This window comes from Mastigoproctus giganteus, chromosome 14, assembly GCF_048544385.1.
Source record: "Mastigoproctus giganteus isolate SK-2022 chromosome 14, ASM4854438v1, whole genome shotgun sequence".
NCBI lineage: Eukaryota > Metazoa > Arthropoda > Arachnida > Uropygi > Thelyphonidae > Mastigoproctus > Mastigoproctus giganteus.
Window position 1 is genome coordinate 110,677,384 of NC_143588.1, and position 21,732 is coordinate 110,699,115.

Below are 21,732 nucleotides of genomic sequence, written 5' to 3' on the forward strand. Positions count from 1 at the left end.
CGTTGTGATCATGAACCAGTTCCACTGAAGAAAGAAGTTGAAAAAGTCATCAGAGAACTGATGTGTTGCAAGTCACCCAGAATTGAGGAAATCCCAGCAAAATTCATTAAAGCTAAATTCTAAAGGGCACTCAGTTTTTTCATAAAATGATTGTAAAGGCTTGGGAAAAGGGCCATCAGGCCGGTAGGCATCAATTTTCATTCCCATACCAAAAAAAGGAGATCTGAAAATTTGTTCAAATTACAGGACTATTAGTCTAATTTCCCATGATAGTAAAATTCTTAAAATCATACTAAACAGAATTTCAAGAAAACTTTAATGCCAGAAGAGCAAACAGGTTTCAAAAACTGCAGAACCAGAGATCAGATATTAAGTCTACATCTGACTGTTGAAAAATGAAAACAAATTCAAAGTTCTAGTCGTTTTGTGTTTTATAGATTATTCAAAAGCATTTCATTGTGTACATGAGAAACTATGGGAAACAATGACTAATATGGGATTCCCAACCATGTAATTCAGCTGATTAAGCTACTATACAAGGAACTGTAAGATGTAACAGGGGAAACACAGACTTTTTCAAAATCGGTAAAGGTACCAGGCAGGGTTGAATTTTGTCACCTCACCTTTTTAACCTTTAAGGCGAAGGTATCAAGCGTGCAACTTCGGAAGGTGTGGGCACTGGCATCACAATCTTCCTTATGTAGATCGATCGTACTATGCTAATTTGCAATTCCAGAGATGATCTGAAAGAAACCACGAGGAGAGTATGTGAAGCAAGTAAGAAAAAAGGACTGTTTCTGAACGTTAATAAAACTAAAATTATGGTGATTGGTGATAATCTCGGTTCCAGAAAATTGAAGGATAATGTGCGAGATATCGAACAAGCTGATGAACTTGATTACTTAAGATCAAGAATAAATTAAAAATGGTGACTGCTCAAATGATGTAAAGAGAAGATTATTGTTATTGGGTTTTTAGAAGCATCAGCTACTTAGGTCACGTTGTTCTGTGTATTTTGTCTGAATTGAGTGTGTTATGAGGACGATTTCTGTTTTGGTGAAAGAAAAACTTGTTGCCGAGAGAAAAAAACGATGCTACCATAGTCTCAGACCAACTGAGTAAAGAGAAGACAGGCAATTGCTAAAACATTGGTGACTGATCTGACGAAATTATAGAGATCAAGATCTTCCTCTAAAGAAGAAACTGGGAATCATTGATTCGAATTTTCCAGCCTGCCACATGGATATGAAGGATGGAACCCGAAAAGAATTGACAGGAAGAAAATTGAGGCATTTGAAATGACGTGTTACAGGAGAATACTGCGTATTTCTTAATTTGATCGTTTTGGGTATTGGATAAAATTTTTCTTCATGGCATCAACAGAAGAAAATTCAAATTTTTTGGATACACAGGAAGGAGTGATAATTTTCTGTCGAACAATATAATGGAAGGAAAAATCGAGGGGAAGAGCAAGATCTGCAACTAGGTGGAAGGATGGGATCAGTGACCTTCTGGGCATCACAGTTTTTAATGCCGCTCATAGAGCACACGATCGATGAAAACATTTGTTGGGCACAGCTCCTCGTGACTGGAACAAATAGTATGGTTAATGTTTTTCTTCATGCTCTTTAGCCCCTACCTCTCAAACTCCACATTCCATGTTCTCGGATGGCTGCCTGTTATTTAATTTCCTTCGCTTAAGTTTTGAATGTTTCTAACTTCTGACTCTCTCTCAGGGTAATTCAGATATTTTTTTTTCCTTTTGGCTGATGCAGCATAAGCCTCAGGCTTCCTTGCACCATATAGATAATAATTAAATTATGATTCATTTATTTAAATGTTTTGCTTTTGGAGTTAATAACCATTTATTAAAAAAAGTTTCAGCTCATCGCGATAGAAACATTCTAATAAACAGCGCAAAAGACTGTCTTTTAGCTTGCTTCACTTGATTCCTAGTTATTGTGATATTTAAGCATTTTTCCGTATCGTTCTTCCCTGGTTAATTTGCTTATAATAGACCATAGCAGAGCAGTGAACCAAGAACTTTCAGTAGGGAACTTCCCCGCAGGTCATTGTAGTTGCCCAGAATTCTTACCCAACCTTAATAAATGGTTTGTTTATTGTTCCAAATTGTTGGATTTGCATGCCAGTGAACTTGAATGGGTGAACACTAAATCTTGCATGCTAATTTGTTTTAGAAAAAAATGAACACTATATAACTGATGAATATAAAGTTAGTGCTAGTTCTCTGGGGAGTGCGATTTCCCGTCAGTGCTAGTAATAGCCCTGGACATTATATATATACACACACACAAAATATATTATGGATAGAATGTAGATCTACATCCCCATTATCACAATCTTTAAGAGCCGTGGAAAAACTAAGCTAGGTCTGTATCATTAAATTTAGTTGTGGGTAGTCATATTACAGGTACATGTCATTGACGTGATTAGAAATAATTTATGATCAAATTTGTTATTTAAACCCATAAGGGTAAAGAATTTTAGATTTTATCATAGACTTTCTCATGCCCTCTTGACCTACATGTAGTATCCTGAATGAGGGCAAGTATAGAGATGTATATAATGGCAAAACTATGTGTCAGTATTCAATATCACGCTCTGTGCTATTATTATTATTATTTTTTTTATGAAACCCCCAAACACGAAAGGTATCAAAACCTATAGTACTTAGTACCATGCATGGGTTGAAGGAGAAGTATGGGGGGAGGGGGTTGCCGGAAACTTTGCTCTAGAGACTAAACATGGGTTTCACCACTTCAAGCCTCCAATAAGCAAAGTGGTGGTATTTCACCGGTTGATGAAAGTCATCTACCACATCTGTATTTTTACATTTACTGGCAGATTGGTGTAGATTGAACCTGAGGTGTAATCTGTTGCTGGTTTGTCCAAGTTATTTGATTTTACATGAATGTCATTTTACAGAAGATAAGAATGGATATCTATTTTTGGGATATACAGTACACTGCATTTGTCAATGTTAAACTTTAACTGCCATTTCTCAACCCATGAACCCAATTTTCCTAGATCTTATTGCAATAGCTCACTCTGGTGACCATTGTTTACAACCTTTATCATCTGCAAACCTAGACATTAAACTTGATATACCTTCATCAAAATCATAAATACTGAATGCAATAATGGACCAGCACTGAACCCTGGGGAAAAGAGCAACGTCCATTTATAACCCTCTCTATCTTCTTCCACTTAATCATCCCTTTATCCATAGCAGCAACTTGCCCTTAATGCCACGTTGCTCCACTTTATGCAGCAGTCTTTTACGTGCAACAGTATTAAAAGCCTTCCCGATATCATAATTATTTTTGCATCCAGTTCTTTGGTCATGATAAGAAATAACACCAAATTTATATATATACAGGGTGATTCACTATCAGTGTGACAAACTTGCAGGTGTAGGGGGCACAAAGACGAATCGGAATCGCATAGCATTGCAGGGCCCGAAATGTCTTCGTCATGTGGTAGAGGACGTTGAATGGGAGGTCGCATGAACAGCGATCCCGCTGGAAGTCAGCATTTGCGAACTGGTTCCCAAGGCAGTAGGATGGACGAGTATTCAAACGTTGAACTGGCCGACATGCACCTCGCGCATGGAGCTGCGGACTGTAACGGGTACGCCGCTCTGCACTTGTACCAAGAACGTTTCCCGCACAGGCATGCTTCTCATCATACGATTTTCTAATGTGCACAGGTTATGTGAGACTGGTTGTTTCACGAGAGGTACCACAAATCGAGAGCGAATGACGAGGACGCCAGAGACAATGAGAATGTCCTACGTCTTGCAGAAGGCAATCCGAGTACGAGTACTCGAGCGATAGGCCAATGATTGGGTATTTCCCAATCCACTGTATGGAGGATATTGTCAACAAACCAAATGAGTTCATACCATCTGCAACGCATCCAATCATTGGAGCCTACGGATTATCCCTTCCAGAGGACTTTTGCTACTTGGTTTCTTCAACAGAAACGGTTCGCAAATGCTGACTGCCAGCAGGATCACTGTTCACGCGAGCTCCCGTTCAACGTTCTCTACCGCATGTCGAAGGTATTTCGGACTCTGCAATGCTGTGATTCCAATTCGTCTTTGTCCCCTACACCTCCTGCAAGTTTGTCGCACTGGTAGTGAATCACCCTGTATATATATATAATTCCTTATGCACCCTCAATAAGTGAACATAATGCCAAAATTATTAAAAAACACACACTAATCAGATTTTTATGACCAAAAACATTAAAAAAAAGTTCTGAAGTTCAATAAATAAAAATGCAGCTTGTAAAGAAAGCACTGGGTTCTTTTATAAATGAGATCCAGAAAATAGTTTGATAATTGATAACATTCAGTCATCCATTTTCAAACGAATGTCACAAGAACTATATAAGATATGTTGCTTGTTTAGTATTTACACTGGCACTAGAGCAATGAGGCTTCACTACATATAGTCCATAAATTTTCCATTCTATTTGTTTATGCAGGATTGCGTAATGGTTGAGAGAGGGAAATTAATTTCAGAAATTAAAATTAGGAGACTGTTTATACAGGGAACAAAAGGGTGATCTTACCAAGAAAACTTAAGTTCTCCAAATATTCGAGTCTAGAAACTAGGCACCTGCGAGTAGATCTGATATGATAGATTGGAACCAACAAATAGAGTGGGACTCAATACTGATAGATGCAGAAGTTTTTCTTCTACCAGCAGATAGCTGATTGTTGGTAAAGGGTTGTTCCATCTGCTGTGAAAGTGAAAGGCTAGCCTGAGTAAATTTAAGGAATAATTAGACAATTGTTGGTGGGGACAATGTGGGAATTTTTATGTTGGCTGATGCTGTATATGCTTGCTTTCTTGCATTGTTTGCCACTACTTGTACTAATACTAATCATCAAATTACTTACAACAACAATACTGACAAAGTGAATTCAGTAGTGTTTTATTTGAATTTATAACGACTAATTCATTCCAGAAGACAGCTGAAATTTGAATTGGTTATTCTGCATTAAGATTAAGACAAGATTTCTACAAGGTATTCTTTATTTTCCAATAGTGATGAGTTTCATATGTTAAAGAAAAATGTGTTTTTCTTTAACACATTCGCTGCATTCAGAGGGTGCTAATTTATTTTGGCTGCCTTTGTCTAATGTGTTGTGTCTCATTGCATTAATTTTTTTAAGTTTTCTAATGGCTACAGAATTGATGTTAAAATTTAAATATGTCGAAGTGCGCAGCCCTGATGGCTCATATCTCTAAGTGAACGGCAAAAGAATGTAAGCACTGTTTTGAAATATAAAAGAATGCTCATCCACAAACCTCTAAGCTTAATCGCTTCATCCCATGGTTTCTGAGCCAGACTCTGCTGACTCAGAAACCATCAACCACTCTGTGAGTGCTCTCCTCCAGATAACCAACATGTACTGCTCTAGGAAAATCTCAGATTCAAATCTACAATCTTAAGGCAGAATAAGAATTACTGGAATCACCTACTCCAAAGGCCATAATGATACAGCAATGCACAAATGATCTTGTCATCTGACTCAGAAACAGCAATTGACTCCACATACCATGTAAATCCAGCTTTTTGTGCTCATGAACTGCATTGATTACATCAGCAGTGTTAACATCTGCAATATCATGTATTGGCCATTTCATGCATTATTAATTTATTTGTATTCCTTGAGTTGTACTATATTACAAACGACCACTTTGCTTATTGGAGGCTTGAAGTGGCGAAACCCATGTTTAGTCTCTAGAGCAAAGTTTCCGGAATCCCCCCCCCCATACTTCTCCTTCAACCCATGCACGGTACTAAGTACTATAGGTTTTGATACCTTTCGTGTTTGGGGTTTTCATAAAAAAAAAAAAAAAAAAAAAAACGTTTGTTCTCATATAATGTAAGCACCTATAACTGTTCCATTAGTTGTCTCAGGGCAAGCTTGTAATTATCAGAGCTAATAAATGAAAATTATTACGTATGCATAAAAAAAGATGACTGAGCATTGTGTTATACTACATAAATCATTCAAAATACACCCAAGTGGTGTGCTGTAAAACATATGAGCAGTCATTCATAAACTAAACAGTGAATCAATGAGTGCCGTAAATGTAAAAGGTACATGAAATTAACGACTACTCAGTATTGGCACACTGACTGAATGTTTTGCAGTAATGCTTGGTGTTTGTTTAGAGACTTGGCACAGCTTTATTTGGTTTTCTTGTATTAATGTTGGTTTATGTACAAGAATAAGTTTTTATAAAATTTTAAGATTTGTTCTAATTGATAACTCAGCTCAAAAGTAAACATTCACTTTTAGTAATTAATTCCAAACTTCTAATTTTCAATTAGGAACGTTTGATATAGGAACGTTTGGAATGCTGGGGACATTGAACTGTTGATTACAACCCACTTCATATTGATAGCACATTAAACAAGTTCTCTCACATTCAGATAGCAGCGAAAGTGCTAAGATATTACTGACAAACGATTATTAGCTAATCAGCTTGTGTAGCTTCGATAACTGTAGTAAAATAGCTCATTAACTAATAATCATAGATTAGATTAAGGCAACAGAGCTGATAGCATACAATTGATGAAGATATGAAACCTCAAGCTTTAAATGCATATTATGAATGAAATTGAGAGGATCATTTTCTTTGCATCAGTTAATTGTATATTTATACATACAATTCATTGATTTAAGGGGAATGATGCAAGTTTGTGAATACAAAATAATTAAACATGCACAGAAACAGTGCAACAACAGTACTATGTGATGTCTACGAATTGTATACAAGGGAGGTTACTCTTGCCAAAAGAATATGACACTTTTTAGATTACTGAAAATGGCTTTAGTGCAAAATATGCTGTTTGTGTATGTTTTTCTTAAAAGCAAGTTTCCTCAGTGACCATATATTTCAGAGATAGGTCAAACGTGAATCTACAGATATTTTCATAACTTTTAAAAGTAACTATTCAGATATTTCACAAGAGGTTTCCTCTTTCGCATGAATTAACTTATGTCTTTTCACATTACTTGACCGTGAAAATACTTTCCCACATAATTCACAAGAGAAGGGTCTCTCTTGAGTATGAACTAGGATATGGGATTTTAGAACTGTTGATGTTGAAAATGCCCTCCCACATATTTCACAAGGGAAGGGTTTCTCCTGAGTGTGAACCAAAATATGTTTTTTCAAATTGCTTGATACTGAAAATGCTTTGCCACATATTTCGCAAATGAAAGGTTTCTCCTGAGTATGAACTTTTAAATGTGTTTTCAGAGTACAAGACTTAGAAAATGCCTTTTCACATATTTCACAAGAGAAGGGTTTCTCCTTTGTGTGAACCAATAAATGTGATTTTAGAGTACCAGATAATGCAAATAACCTGCCACATATTTCACAAGCAAACGATTTCTCTTGAGTGTGTACTAACAAATGTTTTCTCATATTAGCTGATAATGAAAATGCTTTGCCACATATTTCGCAAGCAAATGGCTTCTCCTGAGTATGAACTAATAAATGTGTTTTTAGACAATCTGATCTTTTAAATGCTCTGCCACATTTTTCACATGAAAATGGTTTCTCTTCAGTGTGAACCAATGAATGTTTTTTGAGATTATCTGACCTTGAAAATGCCCTGCCACATATTTTACAAGTGAAGGATTTTTCTTGTGTAAAAGACAGCTGGAGATTATTCTGCTGATGTGTATTTGACGGTAAGGTGAAAGAGATGTTGCATTTCACCTGTGGCTTTCCACCATTCCTTTCAGAAATTCCATTTTGGACAATGGAATTCTGGTCATCTGTAGCTTGCAGCATTAAACTTTCCTGTGTTTTTGTTATATTGTTTGGAAGACTATTTTCCTCTTGCAAAGCATCTTCATTAGTGTCATTAGATGACATCATCAGCCTGCTGATTTGGGATAAAAATTCTCTTCAATATAGTTGACTTCTTATCCGTTCTGCACATATGGATGCTTCTCTTTTTGTTAATAAATAATTCAATTAACTATTCTCCTAGGAGAATCTGAAAAAAAAAAGAAAGAAGAAAATGAGTTATACATAGCTTATGCAATGGAAATATCCTTTCATTTTAAAAATGACAAGTATGTAAATAATCAGCTTTGCTATACAGGGTGTCTCAAAAATACACGGCATAACTTCAGGAATGAGTTCCTCATATGTAGACAATAAAAATATTTTATATCAACATAGTTCCGGAAATGCTTGGCTCCCGAGTTATTAACCAGAATGTCTTATCTCCCACAGGTGATTTCCTTCATCACAAGGTACTGACAGAATCTGGTGGTTTTCCATTCTGACCATGTACTCAAATCAGGAGCAAGAGGATATGCACTTTATGTACAGTTTGGCGGACGGCAATGCTCTGGAGGCTCATCGTTTTACCATGAAAGGTTCTCAGAACGAAAATGTCCAGACAGGAAAACGTTTGAAGGTATCACAATCGTTGCCTTTGTGAACGTGGGCCCTTTACACCTCGTGCTGCCGACAGAAGACGACCAAGATCTACGACTCCTGAAGTAGAGGAGATTTTGGATGTTGTCCTCTGTCGGCAGCACAAGGTGTAAAGGTGCCATGTTCACAAAGGCGGAGATGGATACCTTCAAATGTTTCCCTGTCTGGACACCTTCGTTCTGGGAACCTTTCATGGTACAAACGACGAGCCTCCAGAGCACTGCCATCCGCCAAACCGTACATAAAGTGCATATCCTGTTGCTCGTGATTTGAGTACATGGTTGGAATGGAAACCAACAGATTCTGTCACTACCTTGTGATGAAGGAAATCACCTGCGGGAGATAAGACATTCCGGTTAATAACTCGGGAACCAAGCATTTCCAGACCTATGTTGATATAAAATATTTTTATTGTCTAATATGAGGAACTCATTCCTGAAGTTATGCCATGTATTTTTGAGACATCCTGTAGAATAAATGCCAGGATACAATGGGATATTCAATACGGTTTCAATATTTAAAAAAGAGAATATGATTCATAATCAATTTACTATTCCTAACAACAATAAACTTCAGAAGTCTGCCCTTAACCGGTACATTTCACATCCAGGGGTGAAAATTAGGATTATCAGATAACCCTATCCATTTTCTGGGGACTGTCCCTGTAATCAACTACCTGTTCCCAGAAATTATTTCTTCCTGGTATTTTGATTTTCAGACTGCAAGGTGAATTTCTTTCCAATATTCTGTACATGACATCAAGAACTATTTCCAAATGGTCAATGATGAACAATTCACTTTACAATCAAGTGAATTTAAACTGCTTTGTCAATATAATGGTCTTAATGCTGACAGTAGAACAAATGATGCCTTCACAATTAGTTGCCCAAGTATTGTTCTCCTTTCAAATGCAGTTTGAAAGTAATGCAATTGGCAGATGAACTGTTTGGTGATGCAATGACATTGCCAAAAGAAGCATCACATTTTTAAATAAATGGCAGATTAACCTTTTGGAGTTATTTGTTTTTGAACAACATTTTGAACATTCGGCTGTGACAACTGCATTAACTATGCAGTTAAACTCCTGCTGTCTGGAAAAAAAAAAAAATAGTTGTTTTAATTTCATTTTTTTACTGGATTTCAATGGGAGAAGGCAACCCTAATGAAAATGGCTATTTAGAACTAGATGGATGTTTATTTACATAGTTCCAAGAAGAGACATTCAACTACCATTAACATCAGTACAAAGTTGCAGCAAGTGTGGGAGCCCGGACAAATGACAAAGTGCCAGGCGCAAGCTCTAGGCCAGGATGAGCCCTGCGAGAGCTTGGTGCTGGGATAAATTGGAATAACCTTAGAATTTTAAATTTAGAAATTTACAAATTAAAAAGAAAAAAGGAAGGAGAGAAAAGGAAAAGAAAGGGAAGAGAAAGGTATAATTGAATTGCACGTCCACTCTGGGCGGGTTGGGCCCCGCCGGAGGGGACAATGCAATGAAACCTCACGCGTGCCCCTTCTAGGTCAGGACTGTGCCCTGCGAGAAGGAGCATGGGTGTCCCCGCTTCTGTAATTAGTGAAGTAGAATCTGGCTGCCTTCACGTGGCTAGGGATGGGAGCGGGGGGTTGGGGCACATTTTGCCCTCGACTCCCTGCTGCTAAATGCCAGATGCCAGCCACACACAACAGGAACAACACACTACACACACTTAAAATACAAATAAGTATAACCCAAACGGATTAGATTAAAGTTAAAAAATTATTCCTAGAAAAGAAAATTTAAAGTCTAAAGTTTAAAGTTTTTTTTTTTCTTCTTAAATTAGAGGAATTTTATCGTACTGCTGGCAAAAATAAACGCTTAACACACGGCGGATATAGGGGGAACCCTGGATACCGCCAGTAACATACAAAATTACTTTGCAGTACAAAGTTGCAACAGCTCTGGAACTACTGTATTATGCTGGTAACCAACATCTACTGGTCAGAGTGTACTCTGAGCTGAGGGAGCATCTGACTTCAGTCAAAGAGACTCAATTAAAAATAAAATGAACTCCATATTTATGAAAAAACTGAATAATTTTCTCTAGGACAAAGCAGCGGCTCTAGCCCTCAGCCTTCTCCAAAGCAGCAGCATGGGTAAAGTATGTACTGCTGCTGGTTGTACTGTTAACCAAAAGCATAACTCCCATCATCTCCTCCTGTCATGCTCATCCTATCTGTACTCATTGTATTCAACTTCTGCATCCCCTATATTAGAGTGGCACCATATTTCTGATATTCCGACATCAGCAGTTCATGATGTATATGATAAAAATTCTTCAAATTTCTTTACTATGCTCCCAGCATTAGTGTATAAGGAAGTATACATATGTGCCTGTGTATGCTCTTAGCAACGGTAAAGTGCAGCCATTATCAACCCACTGCAGGATGGATGCCTCCCCAACAATTCATGCTGAGGGAAATGGACCATAATCTGCCACGCTGGTCCAGTGCGGGTTGGCAGATCGACCGTATTCAGCAGTCAGGGGTTTGGATCCCGGTCTACTCAAAGAGCGTGTGCTACTGCACTCCCGCTCCTGATCACTCGGCTACGGAGGTACTTTATGATAAAAATTCTTCAAATTTCTTTACTATGCTCCTAGCATTAGTGTATAAGGAAGTATACATATGTGCCTGTTTATGCTCTTAGCAACTGTAATACAGCCAATATAACTTTATTTCATAAGCACCTTACAACAACAAGCCTCATAATCACCCCTTCTACAGGGTTGTTAAAATTAAAGTATCCCTATGTGGAGGGCTCTGGAGCGAGTTCTAAGGCTCGTACTGAAGAGAAATTTGGACAACAGGTACGTATATCATGTATATATATCTCTCATATACATGATAAAGAATGCACTCACCATTTATTGGAAAAAAAAATTAGTCACAAAATTTGTCACTATATGGCACTGTGGCAATACAAATCACTTGAACAGTGCTACAATTGTTCAATGTATCCTCCATTTTGGTCAACAACAGTTTCCATTCGAAGAACAGCATTTTCTACAGCAGAACATAACATGTCAACTGGAATAGCCAGCACACGACGTCTAATGTTGTCCTTTAGATCTGTCAGAGTTTGACATCCTCCCCGATACACCTGGTTCTTCAAAAAGATACCACAACCAGAAGTCGCATGGGGTGAGGTCTGGTGATCAGGGTGGTCAAGATGTCTGGAAACAACAGTCGATGATCCATTCATCTGTAAAGTGTTGCCTTAGCAATTTTTGGACACAACGGCGGATGTGGGGTGGCACACTATCTTGCATGAATATGGTATCCTGAAGCACCCACGTTGTTGCAGCTCTGGTATTGTGAAATTTGCCAACATTTCATAATATCGCTGTCCAGTGATGGAACAGGTGCGGAGTCCAGTCGGTGTTCCCTGTTCAAAAAAATATGGCCCAATCATGAATGTGGCTGTAAATCCACACCACACTGTCACTTTTGGAGAATGCAATGGGATTTCTTGGATAACTTATGGGTTTTCTGTTCCCCAAATGCGACAGTTGTGCGTATTCACTTGTCCATTTAAGCAGAAGTGGGCTTCATCACTCCAAAGGATGTTCCATGGCCAAGTGATATCCACTGTCATTCATGCCAGAAACTGAAGTGTGTATATGAAATGAATATCTGCATCACCATGCTTAGCTGCTGTAGCATGTGCGTCTTGTAAGGATAGTACTGCAACACCTGATGCATTACTAGCCTTATAGTGGAATACGGCATGTCCACTTCACGAGAAACAGCTGGCACACTTGCGCTACAACATGGAGATCGACTTGATAAATCCACGACAGCCATAGCCACATCTTCAACACGAGAGGAGATCACTCATTTTTGATCTCTACCTGGTTGAACAGCAAGATGTCATGTCACTTCAAATTTCGCAATCATTTTGCAGACAGCACAAACAGTCAAAGGTCCATGCTTTATGCACTTCTGACGCAGGAATTCTCTGATAGCCGCAGTTGCATTGTTGCTGTTCTGATAGTACAGCTTCACTAATAGTGCCTTTTCTTGCAACATTGTTGGCAATGCAAATTTTTTTTTGCTTTTATACAGTACAGTAGAGCTGAGTAATGGTGCTGTGGCAATAACTTACGTTATTTGCATAATCGTAACTAAGATCGTTACACGCCATACAGTGAAAAATTTTGCAACTAATTTTTATTTCCCAATAAATGGTGAGTGCATTCTTTATTGTACCTGTTGTCCAAATTTCTCTTTAGTATGAGCCTTAGAACTTGCTCCAGAGACCTCTACATAGGGATACTTTAATTTTAACAACCCTGTGCTTTTCAGGGTACTGTGCATCAGTTCCAGCAGTGGCAATTCAGTAAAAACATGCAAAAGGGAAAACAGTAGTTCTTAATTCTTCATGCAGTTTTTAACAACTGCATGAAGGTTTCTGCATTAATATTGTTAAAAGTGAATTAAGTTTTTATTATTTATAAATTTCTAAAAAAAAAACCTGATGAAAATTAAAACACCACACACAATAAAGGACTTTTATTTTTAAAATTCAATTGTCATATACAATTGGATATTATACTGAATGTGCCAAAAATAATTGGGCACACATATATTAGAAAGCCTAGTCCCACCAATGCACTTGAAAACACACATTACCATTACAAAATTGTCAAATACATACAAAGGCTGTAGTTTTTTTTTTTAAGTTATGTAAATGCAAAAAGGCACCACATCTACAAGGGAATAAATAAATAACCCTGAAAATTAAGAACTACTGAAAAGGCAATTTGGTACTAGTAAGGACTATTTTCTCTCATGTAGGTATGAATTCATGTCTCTCATTTACATGAATTCATGCCATCATTGCAAAATGTAATCCATTTTATAATGAGGGATTGTTTTCAATGTCATCACAAAGCATCAGTGAGGGTAATCATCTGAGGGCAACCAGAGAGGGTAATACTCTTGATCTGGTTATCAGCAGTGTTCATTCATGTATTAAGAATTTGCAGATAAAGGAACCACTAGGTGGCAGTGATCACAGTGTACTCTGATGTGGGATTTACTTAAAGATATAATTACCATCAGGGGTAAAGGAAAGGTGAGTACAGTGATCTCAGACAGTTTTTAAATTCTGTACAGTGGGATCAACTGACAATGTTATCAACAGTAAATTCTAAGTGGGAAGCATTCAAGAAATTAATCGTGGATGCTACTAAAAGTTTCATACCTATTAAGAAATATTGTTCAAGGTTTAGGGCTAAATGGTTATCAAATGAACTAATGAGACTAGTGACAGAGAAGAAAAATGCATGGGATGCATATAAATTATCAAGCGACTCAGAAGCCTATGACAGATATAAGCTAGTCTGTAATCAGGTCACAAAGGAGGTTAGGCAGGCGAAGGCAGATTACGAGAAATCTTTGGAAAAAGATGCTAAGAAAAACAGCAAGGATTTCTTTACTTATATAAACTCTAAAAGGAAGGGGATGAATCTGATTGGTCCACTGGATATCGATGGTTCGACTGTTGATGATCCTGCTCAGATAGCAAACAAACTGAATGAGTATTTTGCATCTACATTCACACATGAGGAATTATTACAATTTGAAAATGGAAGAAGGTTATCAAATTGTAGCAGTGTGCTTAATGATTTTGTAATAACTGAAAGCAAAGTGGAGGAGAAATTGTTGAAGTTAAACATAAGAAAGGCACCTGGGGTGGATGGGATCTATCCAGTTATATTAAAGAAGGTGGCAAAGCAACTAAACAAACCCTTAGCCATAATTATGAGACCATCCTTGGCCTCAGGGGAGGTCCCCACGGACTGGAGATGTGCAAATGTATCCCCAATTCACAAAGGGGGATTGAAGGGTGACACGAGTAATTACAGACCAGTTAGTTTAACTTCTGTTTCAGATAAAATAATGGAGTCACTGGTTAAAGGTGCATTGCAGGATCATCTAGACAAGACTGCAGCAATAATTCAGACACAGCATGGGTTTGTTACGGGAAAGTCTTGTCTGACAAATTTGATAGGATATTATGATGTGGTTACAAAGGAACTGGATGCAAAAAATAATTTTGATATCATATATTTGGATTTCAGGAAAGCTTTTGACACTGTTGTGCATGGAAGACTATTGTACAAATTGGAGCTGTTTTTTTTTTTTGGTTTTTTTTTTTTAGGAGCATTAGCAACTAAGGCCATATTGCTCCGGGATATGCGGTGGTCATTCCCTGACCTTTCCGCATCCTTCATATTTGGTGGCGACGGGCTCGAACCCCGGTCTAATCAAGAAGCGTGTGCTATGCACTGCTGCTCCTTCCCACCTGGCTACGGAGGCGCCTACAAATTGGAGCAGAATGGTATTAAAGGTAAGTTGCTACAATGAATAAAAGGATATTTGAGTGGGAAAAGACAGAGGGTGGTAATTAATGGGTGCTGCTCTTCGTGGACTAATGTTATTAGTGGAGTCCCAAAGGGTTCTGTTTTGTGTCCACTGTTGTTTTGTATATTTATCAATGATATTGATGAAGTTATATTAGGCTTAGTGTTGAAGTTTGCAGATGATACAAAGGTTGGCAGGGTTGTTAATGACAGTAATGGCAGTGTGCTACTGCAACAGGATCTAGATAATTTGGGCAGATGGGCTAAGAAGTGGCAACCGAAGTTTAACCTTGACAAATGCAAAGTACTGCATATGGGTAGAAGTAACCCCAGAGAAACATACCAACTGTGTGGTACTACACTTAAGGTGGTAGAAAATGAAAAAGATCTGGGAGTAATTGTGCAGGCAGATATGAAGTTTTCTGAGCAATGCAGACAGGCTGCCAGGGCAGGTCATGGGGTTTTGTCAATGATATATAGGAATTTTGCTAGCAGGGATAAGGAGGTGATTGTCCCTCTGTATAAGGCAATGGTCAGGCCATGCCTTGAGTTACTTCCTAAAATGAGGCCTCCAGACGTACAGGTCTGGAGGCCTCATTTTAGGAAGGATGTAGATTTACTTGAGCGTGTACAGAGAAGGGCAACAAGATTGGTGAGGGGAATGAAGCCTCTCTTACCAAGAGAGGCTTAAGTTCTGCAAATTGCAGTGGTTGGAGACTAGGCACCTGCGCGGTGATCTGATTGAGGTGTATAAGGCCTTGAATGGGTTGAGCACGCTGAATTCTGATGGGATCCTTCCACTTGTTCAGATTACAAACCTAAGGGGGCATAAATTCAAATTAAGAAAAGACAGATGTAGAATAGATGTGCGGAAATTTGCCTTTAGCCAGCGGGTGGTTAATTGCTGGAACAAACTTCCATCTGTCGTTGTGGAAGTTGATAGGTTAAATAAATTTAAGGAGGAACTGAACAGGTATTTGTAGGGCATGGTGTGATTTTTTTTTTTTTTTTTTGGCTGATGCTGTATAAGCTCATACACTTGCTTTCTTGCATCACATGCCACTACTACTACTTGAAAACACACAGTACCATTACAAAATTGTCAAATTCATACAAAGGTTGTAGTTTTTTTGTTTTTTTTTTTTAAAGTTATGTAAATACAAAAAGGCACCACATCTACATGGGAATAAATAAATAACCCTGAAAATTAAGAACTACTGAAAAGGCAGTTTGGTACTAGTAAGGACTATTTTCTCTCATGTAGGTATGAATTTATGTCTCTCATATACATGAATTCATGCCATCATTTCAAAATGTAATCCATTTTATAATGAGGGATTGTTTTCAATGTCATCACAGAGCATCAGTGAACACTACACTTTTAAACAGACTTTAATATATTATTTTTGTCTGCATATACACCTTTAAAAGTACACCCCCCCTACCCTCCATATTTGAGAACTTGCTATTCACAAATTTGCTTATTTGCAAAACATCTTTGAATGGTCTTTAAGGATGGACTCTTTAATACTGAAATTCACCTTCTTTGCAGGGGTATAAGCTTTCAATTCAACTAGAACTATTTCACATCGTGTCATGTTACCACATGACTCATTGTCTGAATAGCAACATCTCAAAAAAGTATAAATTTCAAATTTTACCTATGCAATAAATTTTCCTATACTGTACAACTTTCAAACAATGGCCATCTATTTAGAAGATGAGACATTGATCTGACAGCCTGTTTCAGGACTTACTGGTACACCAGTAAGTCCTGAAACACCTGTCCTGTAATGACAGGTCAGGTGTTTTGTAAGACAGGACACCTGTCGTGTAAGTCCTGTGAGCACCAATGCAACTCACTGTAATGACAAAGCCTGTTGTTTGCAATAACACTACTGCATAAATTAGGCAGTTTGGATACTGCTGGTTGCAAAAACATACAAAAGGAAAAGACAATCCTCCCAACACATATAATTGGATGGAGGTTTCCATATTAATGTTGTCAAACATAGAATTTTATTATTATTATTATTTTATCATTATAAGCCTGAGGCTTATGCTTCACCGGCCAAAAAAAATAAAAAAATAAAAAAATAAAAAAATCTGAATTACCCTGGGAGGGAGGGTGAGGAGTGAGAGGACTCACCAAGAAAGAGAAGAATGATGATATCCAGCTCAGAACCCTGAGTGTGCCAAGCCTATACTCAACAGACGTGAGCCCCTGAGGTTAAATCCCCCTCCTTACGTCAATTGATACATAAGCTAAGCTAAGCTTAGCTTAGCTTACATGCATCATTTTGCCATTTTAACACTAATACAAACTTAACAAATGAACAAAAGCATACGATAAAACTTACTGGACAGATGTAACGACATCTTCTAATGTATTCAAGAAACATGATAACATATTCCGCGAAAAAATAAATGGCCAAAACTATAACACACACGAATCGCTGCGACATCATAGAACTCGTGATAAAGCGCCCTCTCAATGGTTTGTTTATATGGTGCATACCTCAAGGCGGAATTGTTATGGGCTTTTTACAAAATGGCTGAGTTAGTCATTATCAAGCAGTGTTTCATGTTGTTTTTTTCTTTCAGAAATTCTGGTTTTTCTTCCAGCAGACAGGAAAATCGATACAGACAAGTAATTTACAGCTACAATATGCTGACGCCTCATAACCTTAGTTGTTTTGGCACTTATCTCTCTCTCTCAAACGCACACACTGAATGTGTAAACCCCAGTTTTAACATACGTAGCACTGTTTGGTCTGTCGCAAAGAAACAAAAATAATTACAAACCTGTCAAAGAGCCATGGAGAGAAGCATAAATTAATACTCTTGAACATAAGACTGCTGTACAAATTAGAGCAGTGTGGCATTAAGGGAAAGTTACTGCTATGAATAAAGGGATCATTGAGTGGGAAAAGATAGAGTTGTCACTAATGGGCACTGCACTTATTGGACATGTACTTAGTGGAGACGCCTAGAGTTCAGTGCTGGGCACATTGCTGTTTTTCTATATTTATTAAAGATATTGAGGAAGATATACCAGGCTTGATGTTTACTTTTGACAATGATACAACGATTAGCAGAGTGGTTAATGACAGTAATGAAGGTATGCTGCTACTGCAACAAGATCTAGAAAAATTAGGCAGATAGGCTGAGAAATAGCAGTTGAAGTTTAACATGAACAAATGCAAGGTACTGGATATGGGTAGCAATAGTCCCAGATTTTTATATCAAGTGTGTGGTACTACACTCAGCGTATTAGAGAATGAAAAAGGCCTTGGAGTAATTTGCAATCAGATATGAATTTCTCTAAGCAGTGCAGACAGGCTGCCAGGACGGCTCTTGGGATTGTTCTCAATGATATACGGAAAGTTTGCAAGCAGAGATAAGGAGGTGACTATCCAACAGATTAGTAAATAATCTGTGAGATATCCAATTGTGCAAGGTAATAGTTAGGCCGCACACGTCTGAAGGCCTCGTGAGGGATGTGGACCTGCTGGAATGATGAGGGAAGGCCTCGTGAGGGATGTAGTATTGTGTCCTTAAATTGTGAGTGTTTCCTCTGGTCGATTTGCCTGCTTTGCTGTACGAAAAACCCAATTTTTTATGCGGGGAAAACTTTGCTATCTATACCTGACACCTTCTAACTCAGCCACAGAGTGAAAAAAAGCCCGTAAAAGTTCCTCGCGTTATCGACGGGATTTGAACCCGGGCCTTTTCCACTCAGTGTGTGGGGAGACGGTGACAATACCACTGTGCTACCGCTCAGATGCACTAATAATACTAATATCGATAATGTGCTGGATATCAATAGATGGTTGTTGTAGGTTTTTAGGCGCATCAGCAACTTAGGCATATTTTGTCGTATATAACGTTTGTGAATTTCAAATGTATGTGGTCGATTTGCCTGTTTTCTGAAAGAAAAATTCCAAGGAAAAGGCTCGGTGCTATGCTATCTTCGCCTGAGATCAACTAACTCAACCACATCGTGAAAAAGGCTACAAAATTCTTTACCTCATTCATGGATGGTATTCGAACGCAGGTCTTTGCACCCAGTGTAGAGAGAACGGTGATTCTACCAACTGTGCTACCCATTAGGGACAACAGAGAATGAGAAGAAATGAAGAAATCAGAAAAGTTACAGGACTGAGTTGGCGATTGATAACGCTAACTCATTCCTGTAAATCAGTAAAGTGAAGATTGGTGATTTTGGAAGTGCCACTTCATACACAAGAAATCATATTTTACATATCGGTATCCCACTGCTAATTACAGGTCTTTTCCAAAATCACCAATCTTCATTTTTCTGATTTACAGGAATGAGTTGGCGTTATCAATCGCCAACTCAGTCCTGTAACTTTTCTGATTTCTTCTTTTCTTCTCATTTCATGTTGTCTTCTTCTGTGTCCGTAGTGGGTAGCACAAATTCATAATTTGAATGGGAATTCGAATACTTATTCAAATTCATAATTTGAATAATAAGAGGATAACAGAGAATTAATCACTCTCCTCCCTCTGGCCTTCCTACGGGTAGCACAGTTGGTAGGATCGCCGTCTTCCCCACACCGGATGGAAATGATAGAGGAGACCAATGATACATCGTTCCACATGCACCAGGAGTCCAAGTTCCTGCCAATGAAACATACCCCACACCATACAACCGCCTCCACCAGCCTGCACTTTTGATACCATGCATGTGGATTTCTTGTATAGCATGGCATTACCATGCCACTTCATATCTTCACCATCTCTTCCACCCACAGATCCACTTTTGATTTCCGAGTAGATCTGTGGGTGGAAGAGATGGTGAAGACCATCAGAATCGAATTTATGCCTAGACAAATTAGACAACTGTCTATAGTCCGCAGGGGCGGGCTAGCTGTAGTTGGCTGCCAACAATTTTAGTAATTTTTTTAGCGCTAATACCCTACAAACGCAATTGCTTCTAGGGATTATTGCAGCCACATAGTAGCCATAACGGTCCTCCCCTTACGGTCACAACTTGCAGTACAGGTGACAGTCTTCACGGTAGTACATCGTTCAAAATCACTCTCCTCCCTCTGGCCTTCCTACGGGTAGCACAGTTGGTAGGATCGCCGTCTTCCCCACACCGGATGGAAATGATCCGCGTTCGAGTCTCGCTGATGATGGGGGAATGTTTGTCGGCCTTTTCACACCTTGGCTGAGTTACTCGTACTCATGCCAAGGTAGCATGGTTTTTCTCCAGAAACTCGCGTTTCGTCCAGCAAACAGAAAATCGATCTCAGAACCCTCTCCATTTACAGACAATATTCACTGAGTAACATATGGCCGTAGTCGCTGATGCTCCTAAAACTGACTAGACGTTTTTTCAGGAACCGCTAAGTGGAATTTTATTAATTAATTTGAAATTAGTTTTTCCTCTAACTTTTGATTTCAAATTAGTAGTGTATATTTATTTGAAATTTCTTGATTAATTTGGTGTATTTGTTCCTAAAAAAAAAAAAAAAAAAAAAACAACTATTATATTAGTCACCTGGAAAGCTACTTTCAACTAGCCATGTGTATTATGTTCTCATATTGCGTGTATTCCTTACTTGGCCCTTGTAATAGCTTAAAAAACTACAGTCGACTTCTGCTGGTATTGTGTTGTATGGATAGAATTTTGCCGCCATTGTTTTAGTATTGATATCAAAGGTGCTTGGAGGCACAGAGTAATAGGATATCTTACTACTATGTACTTGGAGGTCTCTACGTAGCTTTGTAGCAGCGTAATCAGCATTAGAAGAGACATAACTATAATTTATAGCACTACATACATGTTTTAATAACTTGACTTTATACAAACCATGAGTACTGCATACAGATCTGGAGGCTTCGTTTTAGGAAAGATGTAAAGCTGCTGGAAAAAGAAGGGCAACTTTATTACTCATAGAACAGAGGGTTGATGATATCAAGAAAGGCTTAAGTTCTGCAAATTGCAACGTATGAAGACTAGGCACCTGCAAGGTATCTGATTGAGGTGTATAAGGCCTTGAATGGTTTGAGCAAGCTCAATGCTGATGGGATTCTTCCTCTTGCTCAGATTTCGCACCTGTGTGGGCATAAAGTCAAATCGAGGAAAGACAGTTGTAGAATAGATGTGCGGAAATTGGCCTTTAGCCAGTGGGTGGTTAATTGCTGGAACAAACTTTTGTGGAAGTTTATAGCTTAAAAAAATTCAAGGCTGAAATAGACAAATTTTTGGAGTGAATGGAGAAGTGAAACGGGAAGCTATTTTTTTTGGTCAATACTATATAAGCTTGCTTTCTTCAATCATATGCCTCTACTAATACTAGTCATGTAACCCGTAACATACATCAATATTCACATACAGAGCTTTTAGTATCGGTATTTTGGTGTTTAGTATCGCAAATAGGTCGCTCGAGAGTTTGAATCACTTAGGTTGGCGATAGATAAGTTCATTATCAATTATAACTACTTACGATTTACAAACGTAATGGTATAGTGCAGTGGTTCCCAAACTGGGGGTCCGTAGAACAGTTCCAAGGGGTTCGCGAAACGACCCTCTGAAACTATCAAATTATTCAACATATATATACACACACACACACACACACACACATAAATATAGGCGGTCCGCGAACCTTTTTTCATTTTTGAAGGGGTCCGTGAACTGTTTTTCATTTTTGAAGGGGTCAGTAGATCTCAGTAGTTTGAAAACCACTAGAGCATAATGCATATGACTAAAACTTGAGGGGAGGTACAAAATACGTATACTGTAAGTTCGATATTGCAATATACACTGAATGATCACTGAATTA

At 38.2% G+C, this 21,732-nt stretch overlaps 1 protein-coding gene across 1 annotated transcript; it reads right to left on the reverse strand.

Annotated features, from left to right (window-relative positions):
* Positions 1 to 6,998: 6,998 nt before the first annotated feature.
* Positions 6,999 to 17,366, reverse strand: LOC150075551 (uncharacterized). Its single transcript, XM_090388545.1, has 2 exons — positions 17,275 to 17,366; positions 6,999 to 8,058 (listed from the first exon to the last, which is right to left on the reverse strand). Exon 2 carries the CDS (start codon positions 7,935 to 7,937, stop codon positions 6,999 to 7,001), a length of 939 nt encoding a protein of 312 aa, XP_090244671.1. The 5' UTR covers positions 7,938 to 8,058; positions 17,275 to 17,366.
* Between the last annotated feature and the right edge of the window lie 4,366 nt (positions 17,367 to 21,732).